Genomic DNA, 24,880 nt, shown 5'->3' on the forward strand with positions numbered 1-24,880 from the left:
TTGGTCACCATGCAGGGAGCAACGCTGAATCCATCACCAGCTGCTTCTGGCTCACTGACGCCCATCAGATTGAGAGCAGTTTATTCTTTCTGTCACAATTTCCCAGGTGAAACTATTCCTTTCTAACAGGAAGGGTTGTCCATCCAGCCGCAGCAGGCTGGAGTAGTTGTGCCTCAGTGGGTACCAGGGCACAAATGCCGGCACAATGGCCTGTCAGAGCAGTCGAGGGCTGCTGTGTCTGAGTTTCTTCTGTTCGTGAAGAGAACAGACATCGGCAAGGCAGACACCTTCACGCTTGCGTAAGGCTTCATGCTAGCTGCACATGATGCTGCAAACGCATGGGATTACGTGAGCTCAGCCTTACACTGCTCATGGACTGGCACTTCCCCTTGTGAGCTAGCCCAGCCTCTGCTGCCCGATGCTGCCTTTGTGAGATTGCCCTCAAAACGCACCCACTGGCACTTCAAGTCCCCTTGCCCATGTCATGACCTGCAAGGTTACATGGCCTGTGGGTACATAAAGATCATGACTGGGTTCATAGGAGTCTGTAATACACAAGGATGCAGATGTTTTATTTCTTAAATGCCTTTATTACAATTACTACAAATTACTATTAGTAAAGCAAGTATACTTACTATTAAAACTACAAGTGTACATCAAGTTACTCCAAGGTACTACCAGAAGGCAAATATATATTTCAATAGTAGCAACAAGTATATATTTTAGTATTACAGGTTACCACAAAACTACCATTAGTAAAGCAACAAACACAATTACTTACATATACGCACATATTTATATATCTCAACATAGTACCGGTAGGGCACTCACCAAACCAATCCCAAGGGTGGGGCCAGTTGACAACAGTCTAAATCTAACTTCACAGATGGTCTGTTCCACCAAGTCTCGAGTCTGACAGGCACCTCCAACAAGCATCCCATCTTGTCTAGATCTCATCAAAGAGTTCATGCACGTGGAGGTGTTTTTTTTTTTGGTTGGTTGTTTTTTTTTTTTTTTTTTGGGGGGGGAGGAGGGGCGAGGCTCCATGTTGGGTAGAAAGCAAGTACTTTTTATAACACAGGGGGCATAGGACACCACTACCCAGAATTTTTAGGTACCTCAGCTGCATTTCAGAGGTGCCAGTTGCACTTTTCAAGGATGCTGCTGGTTCCCAGGCCAGGTTTCCATGCTATCAAGACACCTTCTGTCAGTGTTTTAGAAGACTATTTCTGTATTTGTCCCATTATAACAAGGTCACCTTTAAAGCTGCTCCCATCAGCCCCCACTTTGCAGACAAGAAGCAGAGATAAAGCTGTTTTCAAGACACTAGCAATTAAAGCAAGGACTTGGTGACAGCCCTGCATTACCTCACCGATGATGGAGCTTTAGGTTCATGATTCGTACCTCTGATAGCATGGAAAATGAGCTTATTGTTGCAATTCAGCTGACAAAACAATCAGTTTGTGCATCTTACCTTAATCAGAAAACAATGCAATTACAAATAAACATTCTCTCAGAGGTAGACCCAGTTCTGGCTGTTATCGGCATTGTTCCTTCACGTGCGCCCAGCTGCTGGTCCCTGTTGTCCATGCCATTCCCAGGGACTAGCATCTGATTCATGCACAAAATTGATCTGTTTTTTTTTTTTTTTTTTAAATAGCAGAAGATAGCAACAGCACACAGTATACAAGTGCAGAATCGCAGCAATAACTCGGCACCCCAAATTCCCAGTTATTTTAACGGGCTCATACAGAAGGTAAATGTCAGAGGTTTTCTGCGACATTTTTTATTTTTGCAAACACATATTTGAACTTGAATCTTGTCTCAGGTTTTGGCTAAAAGGAGAGACATAGGTTTATAATGCTGCATGTCCATTATCACATTATTTGCTCTTTGGATGAAGCAGGAGCCCTTTCCATAATACCAGGCAGTGGCTGTATTAACAATGACTAAGCAAATATGAGAACACCATCAATAGAAAGTAAAAACTGCTATTAGGTACAATAAGGACTGGGTAACACATGAGGTGATATCTGCACAAGTCCACCTTCCAAGCCACAAATACTGAGGACCAACAACAACCACTGTCAAAAAGCGCACACTCTTTTTTTCCGTGTGAGTGCTAGAGAAGTCTTTTTCTTGAGACTTAAAGTAAATCATTGTCAAGCAAGAAGCTATTCTTACCACTACTGACAGCAGGCTTACCTATAGACATACATTATCAGAATGCTCTAAATTCCTTAAGGATGCTTGTTGGGGACTACCTCACTTTACCACCCATCAGAGCAGCCCAGCTCTGAAGGTCAACACCTGTGGGCTATTTCAGACATAGCAACTCTCAGAGACATGGGTGCTTGCACTCCCTCTTCTCCCCTCTTGAATACTTGATCCAATTTTAGCTCAGGCCAGAAGCCAGAGAAGCTGCCTATCTCTCAAAGCAACCCTCTGATTTTATTTTCTTTAGGCATCTACTGATAGGACATGCAGAAACGATGCAGAAAGCCAGACCTCCTGCGAGCCAGGGCAGAGTGAAGGAAGTCCCCATGACAAGCACCATACTCGCAGAGGCCATGGCAGGCAGCTTTCACGAATTTTGCTAGGTCTGCCTCTCAACGCTTTCAGAGAGAGACCTCACACAGAAGCTTTACAGCAATCAACTGGTCAGGTAACAGAGAGGTGTTGTCAGGAGAAAGTTACTCCTGTGTCTGCAGCAGCAAGAACAAGCTTGGACCTTGCAGCCAGGAGCAGGGAGGGAGCGGTCTAACCCCAAGATGCCAGCGTGACGTGGGCTTCCAGTCAGGCTCGCAGCCAGACGGTGTCAAATGATAGGGGAATGCCCTCGCTGTGAAGTGTTTTTCACCTGAATAACGTTCCTTTTAAGATCCTCAAGTCCGTTCTGCTGAAGTGGACTTAAATCCCAGATGTCCATGGCAAATAGGAACAGCAATCTAAACCAGAAAAAATAAATAACTGTAAAGCAGCGGAGTAGGACTGAAGTGGTGCTTCTTTGCATTAATGACTCTGCAAATGATTCTCCACCAGTAACCCCACTCAGAACTTTATATTCCTGCTGATCCTAAACATTCAGGAGGAGACTGGAGGGTAAGATATCCAATGCCCCAGATGCCACAGGTCAAGGACCAGAAAGGAATAAAAGCTGTGCTCAGTTAAGAGCCGCACTTGATAGCTCTATAAAAGCAACTGCAATCTATAAAAGCTCTATAAAAGCAACTGCAATCACTTTCTTTCCCTTTGAGCTGGGGTGCATTGGAGCCTGAGGAAGAAAAAAGCCCCGCACCCCACTGCAGTGGCAAGCACGGCAGGTAGCTGCAAGCTTCCCGTGTGCCCACAGCTGCAGGACAGCAAGGCACTGTGTGCAAGCCAAGCAGCGTGGCTTTTCAATGTGCATGCCTCATGCCATGAAACCACATACATGCATACATGGCACATACATGCCATGATCCACATACAGCACTATTTTCAAGCACTGCAGCCCCTAACTTCTAATGCTTCACAATGTACCAAGTTTCAGGGCAAATTCAGCTTACACCGCTCACACGCTATGAATGGAGAATGCCAAAAGCAGAATGCAAGCAGCTAGGAGCATCCTATCCTAACTTGCTTTATCCTGTAGGTAAGAATAGGGCAGAAAAGCACCGCAATAATCTACTTCAGTTTCCCAATAAGCTGCCTGAAAAGTCAAAAAACATCTAAAGTTTCAAGTAGGCAAAACAACGATTTGTTTACTAGTGATCTTTTCAGAAAAGATGGGATTGCTACGTACAGAAACGCGACCTTTGCTTTAATAAACTGCTGTCTAAATCGTGTTTTTTAGTCTGACCTTCCCAGAACCTACACGGTGTTTAGACGTAGGATTTTATTTCTGAGCTTCACCAGACCAGAAGCAAGCTGCCCAAGATGGACGGAGGCGAGTCCTGCGGCGGCTGATGCGCAGCTGCCGCGTGTTCCCCTAGGCAGGACACCCGCGGTAGAGGCAGCGCTGCGAGCAGCCCGCGGCCCGCTGAAGCCGTCCCGCCGCCGCCCCGGCCCCGCACGCCTGCCTTCTGCCTCAGCAGCACGCCAGGGATGCCACACCCGCCGCAGGAACACGGCGTGCCGGACCGAGAGCCGGGCGCCCAGAGGACGCCAAAACGACACGGTTTCTCCCTTCCCGTGCTTCTGTTCCGATCTCCTTCAGCTGCTCACAGCCCTGCCTGGGCCGCGCGCCCGGCGCTGACACGGGCGGGGTGTGGGCGGCGGGGGGGGCTCGGCCACAGCCGCCGCTGCCATTGGGGCCGGCGAGGGGCCGGGCTGAGGGGGGCCGGGCTGCTGGGCCCGGCGGCCTCGGGGAAGACGGTGGGGAGCGGCACCCTGCGTCCTGCGGTGCCTGGCGGAGGCGTCTCTCGTGGCCGCCGGCTGCCGGGCACGGGAGGAGGAGGAGGAGGAGAGCGGTGAGGCGCGGCTCGGTGGGGGCGGCAGGGGCAGCTGCCCTGGTTCAGCCGCTCGGGCGCGCCGGGGGTTTCGCGTTCCGTTTGCACGCATGCAGTGCGGTGCGGAGCCCCGCGTGCCTTCCTCCTTCTTGGCTTGCGGTGGTTCCGCCCCCCGCTCGGCATGGAGACTTTCCATCTGCCGTGGAGCTGCCACCCTGCCAAGGGGGCACCATACAGCTTGAACTATGGCTTAATCATTAACTGCAATTACTGCATGTTGTTAGCTACCTATAATAACTATTTTTGTAGGTTAAATAGGCGCAGACTATCAGGATCAGATGGAGCATCTACAGCCCCCCCACATGCACTTGGGCTGTGGTACCAGCGCTGCCTTTTACAATGCCTTCGTCTTGTTTGTCCCCGGTAGGCTTGCTCAGTGTTTGGCAGCCTGTCCGCTAGGAAAGTACAGACCGTGCTCCGTCAGCTGAAAGCCAGCTATTTACATCACGGCAGTTACGGCTCGGTTTCCTATTCCTTGCTTGCAGAGACAGTTGAAAAGCCAAACAGCCATTGCTGTTTGTACTTGCCTGGAGAAAAAGGGCTTTTGAGAGATCCGTTTGATGGAAACAAATACATTAATTAGCTCCGTATTTTGGAATAATCTTCCAGTTCATGCTGTGGATACTGGGAAGTCTAAATATAGCTAGCTTTTCATGTTCTCCTTTCTAGCTGACAGAAGTGAATCTGATCGTGGGTTTCCTAAGTTGGCAGGCATTGAATTTTGTCGTGCTGTGCTTCACCATAGGACGTTAACATACTGTTGCTGTGAGTCAAGGGCAGCAGAAAAGAAAAAGTCAAGAAAGTAAACCAGTTATTAAGCACCCGCGAGTATAGTGAAATAAGGGTGAGATATTGCAGACATCCAGGAATAAAACGGAAGATCACTCAAAATTTGACATTGGTCAGTTGCACTCGGCTGGTAGCCAAGGCCAATTTAATCTGTTACGATAATATCGATTCCCAGCTTGTCTGATATTTATTGAGTGAACTGTTATGCTGTAAATGATAAGTAAACACATATTTCCTCACTTAAGGAAGTGTATTCAAGATAAACCAAGAGGCATCCAGAGCTATATGCTTTGAGCTGTGAATGACAGGTTTACCGTAGGCCTGCAGAAAGCTCACGTCACAGCCATCTTCTAATAAAGCAACTGCTTACAAACCTACCTTTGACTGAACATTTCTGCAAGCACATACATTTTGTGCAGGGTTTAAAAAAATAGTTTAAACCAATATTTCAAAACCACAGCTGCAATTGCGATTGCTGTCTGGAATACAACAGCAGGCTGCTCCAGCCCTGAATAACTGTGTTTCTGGGGTACATTTATTGCTTGCTCTTTGCTGCTGGATTACATCAGATATTTGTGCCATTTGATGCATTGGCGTTCATCACAAGCCTGTTCATTTTTAATCCCTTCATTACAGTATAGAACATCTTTCACTTGTAATTCTGCTCTCAGCAACTACCCAACACACCCACAAACATCTAGCAATAACAAGAGCAATTCCTTGCTGAAAACCTAGCACGCTTAGTTTCAGGTATCTGGTGGTCCAGTTCAAACTTATCTGATGCAACAACATGGACTTATTACCAAATGCACCCCAGCTTGTTTGACTTTCATCATGTTAAGCGTTATTCTGCAAATGGTTAAATAAGCTGATCTCTGTACTTTTCAGCATCCTAGATGAATAAGCATTAATCAGTTTTTAGCTGTGGTGAGCCAGCTGGTACGTTTAATGCATCTGGACCAGAAAAGACATCCAAAAAAAAGTCAGTGGAAGAACTTGGTCTCCTTGTTACCCAAGGGATCCCATTTCAGGGTTGGGTCTGAGTAGAGACCATCAGGCCAGACAGAACAGCTCAAAGCTGCATGGGCTCCATTTTGTGACATTCAAGTGAGTAATTGTGCGTGTCTATGGATACACTCTTAGTGGTTGTTCCTGGCCTGAAAAAAAAATGAAAATCACAATTCACTTCCCAAGTCTGTTTTGACAAGTAAAATGCAAGTACTAATGAAATGAGACAGAATGGAATGTCGTGTCTCTTATGCAGGAAGTCAGCTCTTGGAACAAAGTCATTATCACTCTCACTAGCTCCATCACAACCCTAGCTACCTCTGAAAATACAGGCTATCGTGATGGAGGCGGCTAGTGGAGATTCCTTACCTCGATTTATCTGCAGCATTCCTCATTAGAACTGTAGATGTTGGCTGATCTGTGTAGGATTGTTTCTCGATGAGTCATGCAGATCGTTCTGTAGTCTCTTCTAGGCAGTGCTGTGCTATGCATGATTAGCGGCCTCTGACTGTGAAATTGTTTCCTGAATGATGTAACTGAAAATCCCCCTTCCTGTGCTGCTTCCTTCTTGATGGATTCTCTCTTTGTTCTTAGACATTCCAGCCGCTGTCTTTTATTGCTGAACGTTTGTTCGTTCCTACGATTCTCTGCGAAGACAAGTTATGTCAACTGCTGCTTTAATCCATTTGGTAAGAAAGGGAGGGTATCAAGTACGGAGAGCCCTGCTGACGTCCCGCCTCTTGCAAGACGAGAAGCGTCCGACAGTTGAGTGCTACAGTTCCACCTCTGAACGACGTGCGTCCCGCTTCGATCCAGATGGGAGTGGGCGACCCGCCACATGGGACACCTTTGGCATCTGGGACAATCGCATTGACGAACCTATTCTCCTCCCACCAAGCATAAAGTATGGGACGCCAATTCCCAAAGTCAGCCTGAGCAACGTGGGCTGTGCTAGCCATATTGGCAAGCGGAAGGAAAACGAAGACCGCTTTGATTATGCTCAGCTGACAGAGGATGTCCTGTACTTTGCAGTTTACGATGGACATGGCGGCGTGGCGGCAGCAGACTTCTGTGCTAAGAACATGGAAAAATATATCAAGTAAGTGTGGGTCGTGTGAACACGTGGCAAATGACTTACCATAGAGCTTCCTTCTTTAGGGCCAAAAGGGAACTGTGGGTGATACACTGCCGCTAGTCATCCTCGGTTATACAGCCAGTTAGTCCGAAAGGGGCCGCAGGAACGCCGAATAGTGAACACTCCCCTTAACAACAGACATGGCATCGAGTACTTCTCTGTGCACTCCCTGCCCCATGGAACAAGCCTGCAAAGACAAGAAAAGAGAATGTGATTGTACCCACCTTCCAGGAAAGGGCTGGAAACACAGAGCATGTGAATTGTCCCTTGTCAGGTGGGGGGCACTGCAATTGCTGACCTACACGGCTTGTTGATGCTCTTCTGGAGCTCCGTGTCACATGCATGGGTGTTGGAAGAAGCACTTGATCTATTTACAAAATTACAAGATGGTGCTTCCAGCATAAGTCGTTAATAAAACAGTATTACCTTTTCAGTGTAATCCAGCGTTAATCAGGGAGGAAATAAGTCTACAGAAGAGATTGGTTAAGGTGAATATTTCTCGTAAAAAAGTTTAATTTTTTTTGTTTGTTTCCAGAGAATTTCTTGCTCAGGAGGAAAACTTGGAAAACGTTTTGAACAATGCTTTTCTAGAAATAAACAATGCATATGAAAGGCATGCTCATCTGTCTGCTGACGGTAGGTAAAAAATACTCTATTCTCTTATAGGTGTGGGGAAAGAGGATTTTCTTACCTGCTCAATATTTGTACTAAGACATCCTGAAAACCTCTTGAGAACAGTTTTATTTAACATAGCTTTTTGCTCTGTTCACTTACTGCAAATGAAACAATTATGCTTTACCTGCCTTAAAATGAAAAAGCTGTAAGAAGTCTAGGTCAAATTTACTGGGGAAGTTATTAGTCTGAGTTTCGGTATAATCTTCATTGAATTTTTGTTACTATGATTCTGTCCAGAAAAGCATTTCCCAAGTTAGCAAGGAGTGATTTAAATTAGCAAGCAATGTAACTTTCCTGGGTGATAATTTTTTTTTTTCATATATTTTTTTTCCCTGTTGAAGAGCTGTTACTCCCTTGACACTGTCAAAAGTTCCCCTTTCTGACTTGGCCGTTGCAGTCAAGAAGGAATGTAAGCCACAATTAATACAACCAGTACTGCTTCTACACAGAGAGAATCAAGAGAGTAGCTGAGTATGAAAGGGAAAACAGCAGTCAAGAGGAAAACAAGGTTGGCTGTGGTAAAGCCAGCACTAGCCCTTTTAGATTTCTTAGTCCTGGCTGTTCATCAAGTTCGCCTGTATACGCCTAGAGACTACACACATCTGAAGTTCCAGTTAAAGCTCCTGGGACTTATCGGGAGTAATTTGGGAAGGTCATTGTCCCATTTCTGTCACAGGAGTTTTCTCTAAAATAAAATACTATTTCAAGAGTTAGTTTGCCCACTGTGTAAAAAAAAAACAAAACAGCCAAACCAACTGACCAAAAACCAACAACAACAACAAAGCGTTGCAGAGAGCTGCTGCAGATGCTGGTGATACAGCAGGTGGTTCTACAGGAGCATAAATGGGAAAAGTTTTCTGTCCAAGAAAGACATTAAACCAACAAGTCCTTTAGGGACTAAAGTTATACCATGCTTTTGGGCTACTTCTTTAAGAAATCAGTGAAAACAATCTATTATTGGAGTGGTTTCCTGCACTTAAAGTTCTACACAAACCTACATAGACTTAAACAATTACTGGCAGGACCGGAAGGCTGGCTGTTGCAGCACTATGAGGGAAGTACCCCCTTCTTCTTACCTGATGCAGGCTAACGTACCAGGAAAAGAAGTCTCAGGTTCTGAAACGCGGCCCTTAAAAAGGGCAGAATTTCATCTGTCAAGTTATTTTCTCCATTATATTCTATTTTATAGTCAAGACAACCTCTATTATTAAAAAAAATGTGGTAAAGAATCCAAAGTGATTTTGACCTACTAAGTCAGCTTTCACAGAGCTAATGAGAGGCTTATCAGTAGAGCCAATAAGCTTTTGCATCCAAGAGTTTCCTTGCAATTACATTATATTAGAAGCCCATTTTCAAGAAGACATCTGAATACGAGCTAATGTGCTTCGCTGGGTCAGGACTTTCTGTTTTTAGTAACATGGTAATTAGTTTTATTTGTACTCCACCCCGGCCCTTTGTTATTAAGACAGCTCTTGGTTTTCCTCATTTCTGTGACCATTGTCAAGTTTCAGAGCAACTCCTTGACAAGGATGTTTGGCAACCATACTATACTTTGTTGTTCTGAACACAGTTTCTGATTATAGCATTTTGTATTTGAGACTTGAAGAACTGAACAAGGAAAATATTTGACAAACAAGTTGTGCTGCAAGCCGAGCATTTTGGAACTACTTGTTGCATTTTATCATATCATTTAACTCACTGAGTAGGGCCCCTTACTGAAACAATGCAAATGCCAGCAAATTTATGTAACAGCTATCAAGACGCCAAACAAACCCTCTTTATTAAAAAAAGTTTGAGGTCCAAAAATATAAAGGGGAAAAGCAATCATTTAACATCCGCTGTGGCCACGTTCTGCGAAATACTGAGCATTTCTTAGGTAGACTGAATGCCTGCATGCTCTCACAGGAGCCAGCAGGATCTGGAAGTGCCCAGTGCTCTCGGATGGTTGCCCAGCTGGAAATCAAGCTATAAGGGAAAGAGTGGAGCAGCACTGTGCACAGACAAGTGCAGATTTCTGAACAAGGCATGCTTTTTGTTTATCTTCATAAAAAGTTCAATACTCTGATGACTATTTGGTGCTTATGTTTTTGTTGCTGCTTCTGTTTTTAAAGTTACATGAGGTTCAATGCTTTGCATGTATCCTTGTTAGAAGACTAATTCCAAACTGATTCAGTTTGGTGGCAAAAATTCTGAATAACTGTGGCTATTCTAGAAGTGATGTTCAAGAGCATTGCCCAAGTTTTTTGAAAACGGTGGTTGGTATCTGGGATACACTGGATGCTCGTCAAGACTGACCTCTTTTTGAATCTCTGCCAGAGCTCATCAAGTGCAAAAAATAGCTTAGTCTTGTTCCCATTGATAAGCCTGCCAGGGTTTGTACACTCCTTTTCATTGCATCTGTGAAAGATACAGCACATGATCATGATCTTTACTCTGCTTTGAAAACATCTAATGTGTGCCTGGCTGTTTCGAGGACCATGACTCCCAGGACAAACCCCTAGAGCCAAAATTGCATGGATTTTGGCTAGCACAATGTTTATAATAGTATTTAGGGGGGGAAAAAGAACATATGGCACACATGTAACAGGACTAGAGACGTGCATTGACAGAAAACTTAGCTCTGTCTTCAAGAACACTGCTGCTTGTAGTTATTTGCAATCATAATTGGAAAATATGTACAATAATACTTTCTTTGAGCTTTCAATAAAAAATACAGGTGTACATATGTGTTCCGATACTGCTGCTGTACCTGGCATGCAGGTTAACTCATGCAGCTGGACTGCTATACTGACCTGCAGACCCTTCCAGTATCCCCTCCGACAGTTTTAGACAAAAGCATAAGGAACTTCCTCTGGCAGATCAAGGATAAGCTGTCCCCCACATAAATCATTTCTCATAATTAAGAGCTCAGAGATGTGCCCAAGCCTTGAAACATGGTGTTTGATATCTTATTGGAAACTCCCTTTATTTCACTTCCAGACATTCAAATATATCCGGTCACTGTTAAATCCCTGCTTATCTAACATACAGTACGCAGTAAAGAGAGTTCATGATGAACAAACATATAATTATCCATGGGACAACCACTAACAGAGATGGACAGAGTTTTCTGTTATTTTTGACTGGTAGTAAAAACCTAAACATAAAAGCTGAATAGCTTTCCTGAGCAGGGACAGAAATAAACGAGTGAATCATGTGCTCAAGGCAATTAGAACATCATTCTGGAGAAATGGGAAACAAACCGTGTCCTGGCCTCATACGGTCCTATAAGGTACTGCTACTGCTTCTGTTGCCTGCAGGCACAATCCCCCATGCAAAGAAAACAACAGGCAGGCATGCTTTCCATTGACCTCCACATTCAGTGCATCCAACTCTAATCACATTGCCACTCACTTCTGGAATAGCCATCTTAATAAAACTTAGACAGGTATTATCTGATGTGTCTATATTTGAAAGGCACTCCTGCAACTTAATGTGCTGAGTAAACAGCAAAAGTCTTAAAAATAATTAAATTTAAAAAGTAGTTGTTTGTTTTTTTTTTAATTATCATTCAAGCACATGATTATTCTTTCTTTGAATATGTTAACCTGCAACACTGAGGAAAAGGGAGAGCTGCAGAAATTTTACTTAAGTATTTTGTAATATCAACAACACAAAGACAGCTTTTTTACCCGAGGGCTCAAACTCTTACCTAATCAAGGTAGAAGATGCAAATTACAATATTACAGGGGTATTTCTTTGCATTTTGGCCAAAGGTCAGAATGAGTCATTCAGCGCCCTTCATTAAAATGGCTCCATTTCAGTTGGCACTGGTTTGAACTCTCCATTTTTGTTTGATATTTATTTTAATTAGAAAACTACCTTGAGAAAACAGATTGGGCCATATTTTATTCTGAAAATTTTCTATAGAATGGCTGCTGTTATCATACATGAGACAGGTACATCTCAAACGAATGTATTTGTTTGGTTGACTTTGTGATTGGTTACTTACCAACATCCCCCCCCAGCCAAAAAAAAAAAAAAAAAAGTAGCTTTTATTTGGACTTGAGAACAACTGGTTTTTGTCACACAGTTTTAGTGACAAAGCAAGAGTGGCGGCAATTCCCATCCCTAGACAAAATGCATGTGTAAGTCTCAAATATGGCCAAACTGGACTTCACACAGCTCATCAGGACTTCCTGTATACCCTGCAAAAGACAGCGTGGGTAAACCCAAAGTGACTACCCTCCCCTGTTTTGCAGCCCTTATTCTTTCATCTCCAGTGTTGCAGGTTTATTTTGTTTGAACAAAGTCCCTGGGTCAATTTCCTATTTGCCTCTGTGTACGTGTTATTTGTGGCAGACACTGTACCTGGTCACCAGCTCTCGAACTGGAGGCCCTGGACACTATATGCTGGGCTTCAGTGGAAAGAGAGATCTGCTTAATTTTGTCCCAGGTGAAGGAGTCTGGCGGTTCCTAGCCTGGACTACTGGAAGGTTCACACATCCTCTTTGTCACATTAGTTGAGATGACTTGCAGTAAAAAATGTCCAGTGAGTGTTAAGAACCTATTGAAAGATCTTAGTTTTATAGCGATATTGTTAGGTAAACAAGATGAACTCTTTAATTTTAAAAACCAGTAGACGTGCTGATGCAATATATTTTTGTGTTATTAAATAACCTAGCAGTAGTCCTAGTAAAGCATTAGAAACATTACCCCATCCTCACTCTTTTGTTTTGGAACTGTGCAAGAGATCACATAATCCCTTTAGTCTAATTAGATCCACGTTCTTCCAACCTTACTCAGACCATGAATCGGTCTCAGACAAGTGAGCACGAGTGGCATTTATTTTTCTCGAAGAGCCATTTAACTCATACACATTTCTAAGGAACGAGTCTCTATGACCATTACTGCAGTTCTGTATGGTAGCTTCGATGGCTCTCAAGTACCATCCCTCTGCTTCCTGATAGCAGCTCTTTTGGCTTTGATAGTTGGCACTGTAAAGATGCAGATTCACCTGAATGACCAAATGTTTGCAGTCAATCATGAATGAACGACTACGGATGGTAACCTTTTCTGATACCATATGTGTTTGTCAGCATAGTTCCAAAACAAGCAATGAGATGGGAGACTAGCAGCATTAATTTTGACGTCTATGTGAAATCTATTTTCTGTGAAATAAACAAGGTCGTTTTACGTAGGTTCTTCATGTCACTTCTTTTAGCTGTTGGCTAAAACAGGTATTTTACTGGCTCTACTAAAATTTCTGATCACACTGCTACTTGTTATTACCTTATTTTCATAACATGCCTCAAAGTGAGCCTGTACCAGACTAGTCCTTGCTTCCAATTAGAAACAAGATGTCAGTGCTGACCTGAATACTCAGAGGCTAGGGCATCTACATGGTTTTGAATACAGCATTCCGCATCGCAACTGTAACGTAGTCCAAGATGTGTCCTATACTACCATGGTGGATGTTTGCCATCGACTTGTTGCTTAAGTTGCTTAACCAAGCCATCGCAGCAGTAATAATACCTGTTTTAAATAATAACCCAAGCTTAGTTTAGTTGGTTTTGAGAGGTTGTTTTGTTTCACGAGCTCTCTGCTTTCACCTTACAACAAGGCTCCATGCATCTCTCGGGGCCTTGTACGGTCCTGTCTCAGGTCCATGCCACCACCCTGGGGGCCAGTGCTGCAGGGCCAGGGACAGGAGGAGTGCACGTGGTTGCTGCTGAGTTCTACAGAAGCAGTGGTGGGAACACCTTCAACCATTACTCATGTGAAAGCAGGAATATAAACTGGGGATTTTCATTCCTAAATTAACACAAAAGTTCTCTGTGCAATGGGCTAGCTTTTAAAACCAATTTCTAGAAAACCCCAGACCGCAATAGGCCTACAGAGGACTTTCCAAAGGGATTTGCATTGGCTGTGAATTTGTGGCAATTGCTGTTCCCAGCCAGGTGTTTTACTTGAAGAGCTCAAATCAGCAGGACTTAGTGTTTTCCAGGCAGCTCTCCCTAGCCAGCGTTGCATGGGATACTAGCTGCAAAGGTGCACTTCCCTTCAAAAAATATCGAAGTCCAAAATGAGAGCTAGGCAGTTCTTTTGGTATTTCCTTCACCACAGATAAAACCTCACATCTATTCTGAAATTAGGCAGACTGGTATTTTCTTGTTTAAGCATGTTCCCTCCCACATCCCCACCCCTGAATTTTTTTTAGAAGTTGCAACAAGAAAGTTTGCATTCAACAGTTAATCCAACCAGGTCCCTAAACACAGATAAGATCACTCCCTTGCCCTATCAGAAGAGGAAGACAGTAGCTAGAGCTCTGGCTTGCCCTCTAGGCAGCAAAAATCCAAGTGATCCCACCTGTGCTGAGGGCAGATTGCCCAGAGGCAATCACCACTGCCAGGTGACCACACTTGTTTGCAATGTAAGGAAAGCAGAATCCAGCTCTGCCTTAGCACCGTGACCTCTGACAAATCTGTGTGGTCTGAAGAGAGCTGAGTCCGTTTCTCAAAAAAGCCAGTGCCTGCTGGCTGAACCCTTTGTCCCCTGTCAAACCTGGGGTAACTAGAGGTAGATTATTAATAATTCTGACAGCAACGGGAGAACCCTACAGACTACAGTAAGGGAACGATCTGGAGGTTCTCTTCTGTTGAGCAACATGCAGCTACAATCACAATTACTCAGTTGCCCACTTCACCACCTGGCAGAAGGAGAAAACTGTCAGCTTTATGGTGGGCTACCCATGCAGTCACTGTGCCCAGGGATAAAGACAATAATCCTCTATCTTGAGAAGAACCAGTGGAAAGTAAAATCAATTTGCTACAGGCTGAAAAGAAGCCTCTGCACCTTATACTGCTTTTACTCCACTAGACCACTTTACATGGAGCCATGTTGTTGCACAGAAATACTTATCTTTTCCACTTCCTCTCTCTCTCCCCTACCTAAGTCCTATATGCATGTTTACTCACTATATTTTTAATAGATATATAGCTTTAGTTTAAACTTAAAAGCAGTTACTTACTGGTAACGTAGAGCACAAGTCTTTGGTTTAACCAATTGGCACTGTTACTCTCTTGTAAATGCTCCCATGCTTTAAGGCAGTGTTAAAACCCCTCTGTCTCTCTTTGATATGATATTTGTAGCAACTTTGATGAACTCTGGGACCACTGCGACAGTGGCCCTGCTCCAGGATGGTATTCAGTTGGTTGTGGCAAGTGTGGGAGACAGCCGTGCCCTACTGTGTCGAAAAGGAAAGGCTATGAAACTCACTATTGACCATACGCCAGAAAGGAAGGAGGAGAAGGAAAGGTACCTGGTGGCTGATATTATGGCTTCTTGGGGAAGGGCTTCGGTCAGTCTGTGCTGCTGCCACGTTGGACCTGGGAAAGAGACTGGAAATGAACATAACACTCCAAGCTAAAGAGAAAGTGGCACAGCCTCTATTACGTCATTTGCTTCCATTTAGGGGGCTGGGGATTTGTAAAGTCCTATGCAAACAAAAACTGTCACAGCAGTAAGATCAGCATGGCTAGGACTGGGTACCGAGCCATGACCACACAGTTCAAAGACTTGTCCAAGAGTGCCAAGTGAAAGCCAAGACCCGAAGAACGTACTGTAGTTATCAGGTCAGGACTCAGCCTTCTCATTCCTTCTGTGGAACCCTTCAAACAGCAAAAAACAACTCTCAATCTCTCCGCTCAGGTCCTCAGTATCCCATCCTGCATGAGCAGAGAGTGGCAGAAACTGCAGCTAACAGACAGGGGGAATCAGTAACTCAGTCTGAATCAGTAACTCACATTTGCTTTCTCTTTTGTGCCTCTGGACAGGATTAGGAAGTCTGGTGGCTTCGTTGCCTGGAACAGTTTGGGACAACCACACGTGAATGGTAGACTTGCAATGACGCGGAGCATAGGAGATCTGGATCTTAAGAACAGTGGCGTGATAGCCCAGCCAGAAACAAAAAGGGTTCAGGTAAAAGAAGGCCTGGTTAACAGGGACAGCAACATTTGGACTAAGGGGCAACATAGGTATTTAAAGCATGTGGTGGTAACCACTCAGTGTACACAGGTGGAACCAATCTTTGATTTTTTTTAGTGGTGAAGTAATGCAAGACCCATTCTAATTAAGTTATTTCAGATTAACACTTAAAGGCAGAAGACAATCTGGACCCAGTAGTAAATTCAACCAAGAACCTGGTTAACTTCTAAATCCCAGTTATCACAGTATAATATAGGATAAGTGACCACATGTGATATCCATTACTGAAGTACCAAGCTGTCAAATGGTTTGGAGTTGCAGTCAGATACCTAATTTTGAGGATAATACTGATACAAAGCTGTCACTGAGAACAGCACAATATGTAGAGGATTGTACACCTGTGAGGAGAGGAGGAGGGAAGGGCAGTTACATGCATCTTAACATAGCTCTACAATTGTCCAGAAAACAGGTTAACAACCTACCTGGTTAACAACCAGGTATTCAGCACAGTTGCATTCACGTTTGCATGAAGAGAAAACCAAGGCTCTCATCTTAGGTCATATTGTTTCATAGTTTTTCCCAATGCCCCTCCTGGGGCCTGAGGAACTTTGTGTTCATTTGCTGCCAGTCCAACACAACGCACTGGCTTGAGGGGCTTGGGAGATGACCACAGCACTTAATGTGTCTTCACTGAAATCCTTAGTTTAAGGAAGCTTTTTGTTTACTGGGCAATATATATAGCATTGGTCTTTTGGCCTCAGTGTATCCAGAGGGCTGCCTCTTAGAACAGTTAGTTCTCATGCACAAAGAACAGGCAAAACTCCCACAAAAATTGCTTTGCAACAGAAGGTAAAAAACAAAACAAAAACAAATGCAAAAAAACCAACCAAACAAAATCAACCAAAAAAATCAAGGCAACGGTTTTACCTTGCAGCACTCGCTCTACTGTTGTGCATACTTTGTGCCTTTATTTCAGTTGCATCATGCAGATGACAGCTTCCTGGTCCTTACTACAGATGGTATTAACTTCATGGTGAACAGTCAGGAGATCTGTGACTTTATTAATCAGTGCCACGATCCCGCTGAAGCTGCCCATGTTGTTACTGAACAGGTAATGCCAGGGTTTCTCGAAGCACCAAAGCGCTGCTGCAAAGGTAATGCAGCTGACTGGTGACACAGACTGTGCAGGTGCTCAATGTGTTCCGGTGGGTCCTTTTCAGCACATGGCAAAGACAAAAGCAGAAAACTAAGCCATGAAGAAATGGTTGTTTACTCTCAGTGCACTTGTTTTTTTCTTTTTGTATTTCAAAGAAAAAAACACAACCACGCATTCAACAGTGAATTGAACTATTCTGGCTTACATGGCCAGTAGTCTAGTTGTCTGGCCTTTCCTTCCCAGGGTCTTGCCACATCCTTGCCAGGAACATACGAACATTTCAATTGATGCATTTAGCTCATGAGCCACAGAACTGTGCTGGACAGTAACTGCAGTTTACTGCAGTGCTGAATGTCATCAGCACAGACAGAAATGATCGGTTTCTCACTAGGGTTCTGGATGGTGGCATATCCCATGAAAAGCTCTGAGGTATACAAGAACCTGCAGCATTAGAACTGGGAAGAAGCAAGGAAATGCTCAGAGCGTGCTGTCCCATATGGAGTCAGATACTTGTTTCCCTTTCTGAGCAAGATGATGATGCTGACAACTTGTTTCTTCTCTCAGGCAATGCAATTTGGCACTGAGGACAACAGCACGGTTGTCATAGTGCCTTTTGGAGCATGGGGAAAGTATAAAAACGGCGAGATCAACTTCTCCTTCAGCCGCAGTTTTGCCTCCAGTGGGAGGTGGGCATGAAGTCCTGCCACAGCTGTCTTTTCCTGCAATAATCTGGACACAGTGTGCTACAAGAGAGCACCCATCTGTTCATAAGCTGGCTGAATGTCTTGTTCATCTCCCCTGCTGCCAGTGTTAAGGAAGATGCCACCGCTCCCTTAGTGCGTAATGTCCCATTACTGCTTGCAGTTGATTGCATTTTACTGTGCTCGTTTATTCAGATCGGCATTGAGGCAGCTATTTCTTTGGGTTTCTATTCCCAGCAGCTCTTCACACCACTTGGTTCACGTAGACAAGTCTCTAGGCCTCCACCTGAGGCTGGAGCTATTGCACATTTGTTTCATACCAACCTGTATTACCTAGGACTCTTAGTTACCTGGCAGCTGTGAAAGTCTGAGACTGAGCCATGCGCTATCTTCTTTGTACATTAATCCACAGGGGAACAAGCGCACAGTTTTCCTAGTGAGACAAAAAGAGGTTTTGTTGTTTTCCTCTGCCATGCAGCCACCCAAAACTCCCTGTGTTTCCAGGAGAAGCAGGTGAAATACAAGGGGGAAGTTTCAGAAGCAATTAGCCTGTGGTTATATTCTGGTGTCAGTGGCATTCAGTGTACCTGAACAACATCCGAAGAGAGCGCTGCTTTGCAGGATTTTAGGCTCTCACTGCTGTTATCTGTCATCCTTCAGCTCCCAAGAGACAGAGCCGGCTAGAGCCATGTACTGTTGGACAGAGAGGAACGTCTCTCCGTTGGGTCCAAAGCCTGTACCACCTGTGTGGACCATGCAGCAGCCCCTTGCACTGCATTGTCTTTGGTGTGCCAGTGGCTTAACAGAAGCATGTAGGAGGGAAAAAGCAGCACACTTTTTGAATTGCTGAGACTCCGATCAATTTCAATGTTCTTTTATTTTTTTTTTATGTTCTCCATTTTTTCCCCCTAAGAAAAAAGAAACATTTCAAAGAGTTTTCTGTTCAAGATTCTTTGGATGTCTAAGAAATGAATTTGCTTATTATTTCTTCATAAATACATGAGCATTTTCCTGCCCTCTGCTGAAGTTTTTTTTCAGTTAGTCAGGATGTCCTGGGTCTCCTCATGGTATACAGAGAGCTGTAAAATGCTCAAAGCAAGAAAGCTTAGAGAAATGAGTGAGCATTTTAATAACGTACAGTAATTTTTGTAAGTTTGGGAGTTTTGTTTCTAGTGGGTGTCGGATACTGGGACACCAAAAGGTAGTTTTGTACTTAAAGGAAATGTATCTACTTCTCGTTGTGTTGGGAGTCTGTGTCCAGCAAGGCACCAATGGCCAGAGCCCTGAGCCAGCTCAGCTCGCCGCTGTGACAAGACTGCAGGTGACACGTCAGTGTGTTGGCAGCAGGCGAAGAGCTGTCCCAGCATGCCTCCGTCAGGTCTCGTTCTTCCTCTGCTCCAAATCAGGCGTGCAGTTCCTGTGGCCTCTGAATCACCCTGCTGTAAGGAAACAAGGGCAGAGGAAAATCAGGCTCTTCCCACATTTGCAACAGTAGTTTTTAGCTGTTTCCAACCATGCAATTTTACATACCAAACAAACCAGCCAACCAAAATGAACAGAAGTGAGAGAAATTGCCTGATACTAAACCACGTTACAAGAAGGAAAAATATTTCTGAGATGCCTGGTCCGATTCTTGTTATTGAGTGTGACATTGGCATCTTCGTTATTTTCCAGGAGATATATCTTCGTTATTTTTAGCCCTTTCCAGGCCCAGGGTTACAGCAAGGATAGTCATTCCACATCTTCTCGGCTCTAGCTGCAGGCCTAGGAGCACCCTGCAGAGCTCAGCGTTGTACTGACAGCATTAATTCTCTGTGTTTAGAGAGTATGCTCATTTTGTCCCATTGCTTGGTGTATTATATGGTATATATAGTGTCAATATTCGGTTCATAAGTATAAAGAACTCATGAATCAGTATTTGTAAATCTCTATTGTATTTGTTGCTGTTGCCCAGGCATCTTGAATGAATGTGTCATTGGTTTACAATTACTTCTCTCTCCCCAGAATTGCCCCAGCACTGGGGTTCAGTCTTCACCTGAGATCAACATGTTTGATCCTGGGCTCAGCCTTGTTTACTTGAGGCAAAAGGTCACTTTTGATTGAGAGCTTCTAGTTCCCAGCCTGTGGTAGGTTTGAAAATCGCCACAGCCTGTTTGTAGTAAAACCAGCAAGAGACAGCCTCTCCTGCTCCTGAGCACTTGCAGAGAGGAAACACCCACCAGAGGTTTGGAGAGCAGTGCTGGCAATGTGGTTATGACCCATTTGCACTGCAACCTGAACAGCTGACTCCCACTGAGAAGCTGACCTGCTGAAATAGCAAGTGCGATAGCTCTCGGCTGAGGGTTAACCACAGCACAGTTAACCACAGCACATAGCCATCTTACTCTGGGCAGAGGAGGGGTTAGAGTCAGCTCTGCAGAGGGAGTTGCTGCAGGGGCAGCTTCGGTATCAAGTGTCGGACAGGCATGAGCAGCGGCGTAGGGGTTTGAACAAGCCCCATCGACACATTCGGTGCCAAACGCCACTGTCCAGACAGAAGATATCAAGGGTGCTGGGGGTGTTTGTGACAATTACATGTTTGTTTTTTTGAGCAGTACTGGATACTTGCCAAACTGAATGCATAGTATCAAATGCAGGCTGGTAATGAGTAACACTGCAAATGAAGAGCAGGTGCTCTGAGGAATGGCCTGGCAGTTAAAATAACTTCCAAGCATTGACCTATATGTAAAATGAAATCATTTTTATACTAACTGGAGATTTGGGGGCATTTTTTGTTTTATCCCTATCTGGTAGAAAATTTCATAGATAACGGAAGTTGTTGGGCACTTTTATTTCCTCTGACAGACTGGTTGTCATCTCAGAGGAAAGATCCATCCATAACTGCTTCTGTATTATTGAAAGGAAGGGATAACACAAAGCTTTCCAAAATATGAGGTGATTAGATATTACTGCCTTTATACAACCACAGGAAAACTTTGGCTACAAAGGAATTTTCAGTGTCATCTAGTGCAGCCTCCTGCTCAAAGCAGAGCTAATTTCAGAGTTATATCCTGCTGCAAAGGGGCATCTCCCGACACTGAAACGTAGTGACTGAAAGCGGATGGGAATAAAGATTTTAGCATACAGTGCAATCTACCTGTTGAACCACTAAAACACAGTGAGGTTGGAAGCTTACCAGTATGTGAAAAACAACAGACACTTCGTATAGCTACCAGTGAATTTCACAAATCAATTAGCACATGTATCTAACAGATACTAGCTGTTTTGCTCTACGCAAAAGTTAATGAGCAACTGACAAAAGACTACAAAGATGCATTTCTTATGCACAGGTTATTCCCTGCCTGTTCCCTCTAGTTGTCTGCATCTCATTCTGAAGTAAACAAACTACCAGTTAAGGTGAAACTCTTTGCCAAGTGGCACAGTAGTCTGCCCATTCCTCTCTCCATTAAGCACAGAGGCGCCTTCACACGGGTTTGTGGGGATTTCTGACTTCATGCTGCGCACTGCCAGACTCTTAAGTGCCAGTCAGAAGCGTCATTTTGTACAGACACTCCACTACCAGGATCTTTCTCCTCAACAACAGCCTTGCCTTTTCCTGCAACCATGACAGTAAACTTCCTTCGGATTTAAATGGCAACTGTGCCAAACCTTGTTTTTTTCAAAGAAATCAGGCAAAACCTGCAGTGTCCTGGGTGATGGGTTCTTCAGTCATTTGACACTTCTTACTGAAGAGTCATTCAAATAGTCCCAGCATTTCCATTTTAGTTTTGGGGTGTTTGGGCACCGATAGCACATAAACGGAGTGGGCTTTGCCAATGCCTTCAGTGGGACTCAGTGTATGGCACTGAAAATCCCTTGCATGGACTAAGGAAGTTGGAAGCATAAAGTTGTGTCATGGTAAACACAACTGTCTTCTTGTGGTACCAGGGGATCAAATTAGCAGCACCCTGGATAACACCCAGCAAAGGAACCTCTCAGCACAGGGTCCCCCACCAGAGATAAGTACTGATCTGCTCTAATGAAGGTGTGCTTGTATTTTTTTTTCCTCCCTAGTCAGCAGGCCTCCTGCTGCTTACAGCAGCTCTACAAGTGATCAGATTGAAGCCGCAAGAACATGCAAAATTATTTTGCCTAGTAGAGGGTTCCTTTTAACCTGAGGGAATAAAAGCTAATTGTCTACAACAAAAAGCTAATTATCTACTGTCTACAACAGTAGTTGCCTATCAAAGGGGTTTATTATTGCAGGATCTACTTGTATCTTAAATTTTGAATGAAATTCAACAGAATCTCAATTTCCTCTCTAGCTCTCTTTCATGTTCAACTGTTGTATCAATTAAAAGAAGAATTATTTTTTCTTAAATTGTAAGCTCAACTGAACATTAAAGGTTACCTACTGAGCAAACCACAGCATTTTTTTTTCCTGCCTTTTTTGAGCTGGATTCTGAACTCCATGAGATCTGTCTAGTAAGCATTATTTTCTTGCCTGAACACTGCTCCTGGAACAGTGCTACTTCTCTAACGTACAGGTACTGCCGGAGGGTGGGCTGCTGGTATGGAAAGGCAAAAAATGTTGTCCAGCTTGTTACTTGTTTTTATTGTGAGGACTTCGAAGGCACAGGAGGCCTGTTGCTGGAGGATTTACTAGGAGAGCTGTTCAGACTGCAACTGGAGTTGCAGCCTGGTCTCTCCACCACCCAGAAGTGAGGTTTCATGCTTCATAGAGGGAACTCGCTACGGTAGAACCTCATTTGCAGCCACGATAGAGGAGAGCAGGTCTGTCTGGAAGGTGACAGTAGTGCAAGAAATAGAAATGAGGGTGAGCTATAACAGCTTGTTTAATACAGTGCCCTCTTAACGACTAGTCCCGTTTTGTTTGAAAAGCTCAGGGATGGTGAATAACCATGAAACATTGCTTGTGGTTGAGAGTGGGGATGTGAGAGAAATTAGATGTCACTGCTTTTTATGTGTTTGGGGAAATGAAAATTCTGAGGAGCTGAGACTCACCACAGGATTCTACACGAATTGGGGTATCAGATGACCTTTTCTGTCTCACCAGGCATATGTCCTGTGGTCAAAGGCATCGGGGTTTCTAGCTAAGGCAGTAGCACGAAACAGATAGAAGTTAAACTGGTATAATATTAATTTCTGTTAAGTAAGATCACTTATGCATTTATAGGTCCATTGATCACTTACCCAACCAGATGAACATACATTGTAGCAACTGCCCAGCTTGCTTTTGAAGCTGCTGTTCTCAATGCACAAATACCCATTGGAGTTCCCCCTTACCCAGCACATCAGATGCTTGGGCAGTGGCGTGTGTCATAACTTTCTACAGACAAGTACAATTGCAGATGTTCATTTCACAGTTTGCCTTAGGACTGTCTTACTGTCTGTAATTCCTGAGGTTTGATGCTTGTTTGGTGTAATCATTGTCCATAATTAATCTACTTCTTCATTTTATTGAAATACTAATTTTCCTTCCCCCAACTCCTTCATTATTTGATTTTTTTTTTAAACAACATCTGTCTTCAAATTTGTGACTCATATACTCACATGTACAGTGGGGCAGATAATGCTGTCCTTGAATGCTTGAAAAAGATCTTTAAATAAAGAATTGGCTTCTAGAGTTGTATCACCACAAACGTAATTTTCTTTTCCCCACCACGCGCTGCCAACTATTTGTTTTGTTTTTCAAGCTCTGTTGTGACTGTCATGATAGCCCCAAGCCTTAACCTCTGCCATAAAAAGCTTTTGATAAGCAAAGCTACGCCTACAAAGGCATTCAGCCAGCAACAGCCAGTGCAAAGTACCCATCTCTGTACTGTCAGCATCGTCTGCCGGCTTTGCTTTGTCAGGGCCACATGTTCTGACTTGCTATTTTTGTCTTACATGTTGCTATATTACAATAACAAGAAATCAAAAAGCCCTCTCTCTAAAAAAATAAAGTTTGCACTAAAACATTTCCTTTTGTAAACCTGGAAAGCTAGTTGCTGTGGAGAGCAATTTCATCTTGTGACACAGTGGAAACAAACAACTTGGGCCCCCTCCACACAAGAATATCATTTGGCTTCCGCATCAATTCACAACTTCTCAGTTACCCTAAAAGAAATGATAAAAGAGAAAATAACAGCCAAGTGTTTTATCTCATCCACAGAAGTAAGCCTGTGACAACTACTATTTTTAACATTTACTGCTTTTACAGCTGAACTCAAACCTACCTTTACTCTTTTCTCCTTTGAAGGAGCAGCCACAAGTCATAACACCTTGCTATGGCAGTGCCTGGCTCTTCTTTTTAGGACTAATGAGAGTCTTTTTCTCATCCTTTGTTGCCATTCCACTTCTCATCTCAGTCAAGAGCTTATCAGCTCTTAAGATGCATGCAGGTATCAAACTGTCCTGGTTTCGGCTAAGATAAGTTAATTTTCCTCCTAGTAGCTGGTATGGTGCTCTGTTTGGGATTTGGGATGAAAATAATGTTGATATCACACTGATGTTTAAATTGCTGCAGAGCAGTGCTTACACCAAGCCAAGGACTTTTCGGCTTCTCGCTCTGTCCTGCCAGCGAGCAGGCTGGGGGTGCAGCAGGAGCTGGGAGGGGACAGACCCAGGACAGCTGACCCAAACTGGCCACAGGGGTATTCCATACCATCTGGGGTCGTGCTGAACAATTAATATGGGGGCTGGCAGGGATGGGGGGACCGGCTGCTCGGGGATAGGCTGGGCATCAATCAGGGGGTGGTGAGCAATTGCATTGTGCATCATTTGTTTGTACATGTTAGTAGTAATAGTACTATTATCATTATCATTATTATCATTTTCCTTTCTTTTCTCTTGTAATAAACTGTCTTTAGCTCAACCCACAGGTTTTCATTTCTTTCTGGTTCTCTCCCCCATCCCAGAGAGGGTCGGGGGAGGGTGAGCGAATGGCTGTGTGGTGCTGAGCTGCTGGCCGGGTTAAACC

General features: G+C 44.0%; 1 protein-coding gene and 1 long non-coding RNA gene across 9 annotated transcripts; one reads left to right on the forward strand and one right to left on the reverse strand.

The window, feature by feature from the left end:
- Nucleotides 1-569: 569 nt before the first annotated feature.
- On the reverse strand, nt 570-16,020 carry LOC310898775. 7 transcript variants are annotated; one of them, XR_014583697.1, is made up of 6 exons: nt 15,882-16,020; nt 15,398-15,464; nt 12,448-12,643; nt 7,426-7,609; nt 3,857-6,934; nt 570-2,948 (listed from the first exon to the last, which is right to left on the reverse strand). It is a non-coding gene; the product is annotated as an uncharacterized lncRNA (long non-coding RNA). The 7 variants fall into 7 exon arrangements; XR_014583698.1 differs by having other exon boundaries at nt 12,448-13,611; XR_014583696.1 differs by lacking the exon at nt 12,448-12,643.
- On the forward strand, nt 4,025-24,775 carry PPM1K (protein phosphatase, Mg2+/Mn2+ dependent 1K). 2 transcript variants are annotated; one of them, XM_083834213.1, is made up of 7 exons: nt 4,025-4,159; nt 6,882-7,386; nt 7,958-8,058; nt 15,228-15,393; nt 15,912-16,056; nt 17,039-17,173; nt 17,783-24,775. In XM_083834213.1, the coding sequence occupies exons 2-7, from the start codon at nt 6,950-6,952 to the stop codon at nt 17,912-17,914; spliced, it is 1,116 nt and encodes a 371-aa protein (XP_083690339.1). In that variant the 5' UTR covers nt 4,025-4,159; nt 6,882-6,949; the 3' UTR covers nt 17,915-24,775. The 2 variants fall into 2 exon arrangements, with proteins under 2 accessions (XP_083690339.1, XP_083690338.1); XM_083834212.1 differs by lacking the exon at nt 4,025-4,159 and adding an exon at nt 4,312-4,451.
- The last annotated feature ends 105 nt before the right edge of the window (nt 24,776-24,880 follow it).

Source organism: Anser anser (assembly GCF_964211835.1).
Source record: "Anser anser genome assembly, chromosome: 4".
Classification (NCBI taxonomy): domain Eukaryota; kingdom Metazoa; phylum Chordata; class Aves; order Anseriformes; family Anatidae; genus Anser; species Anser anser.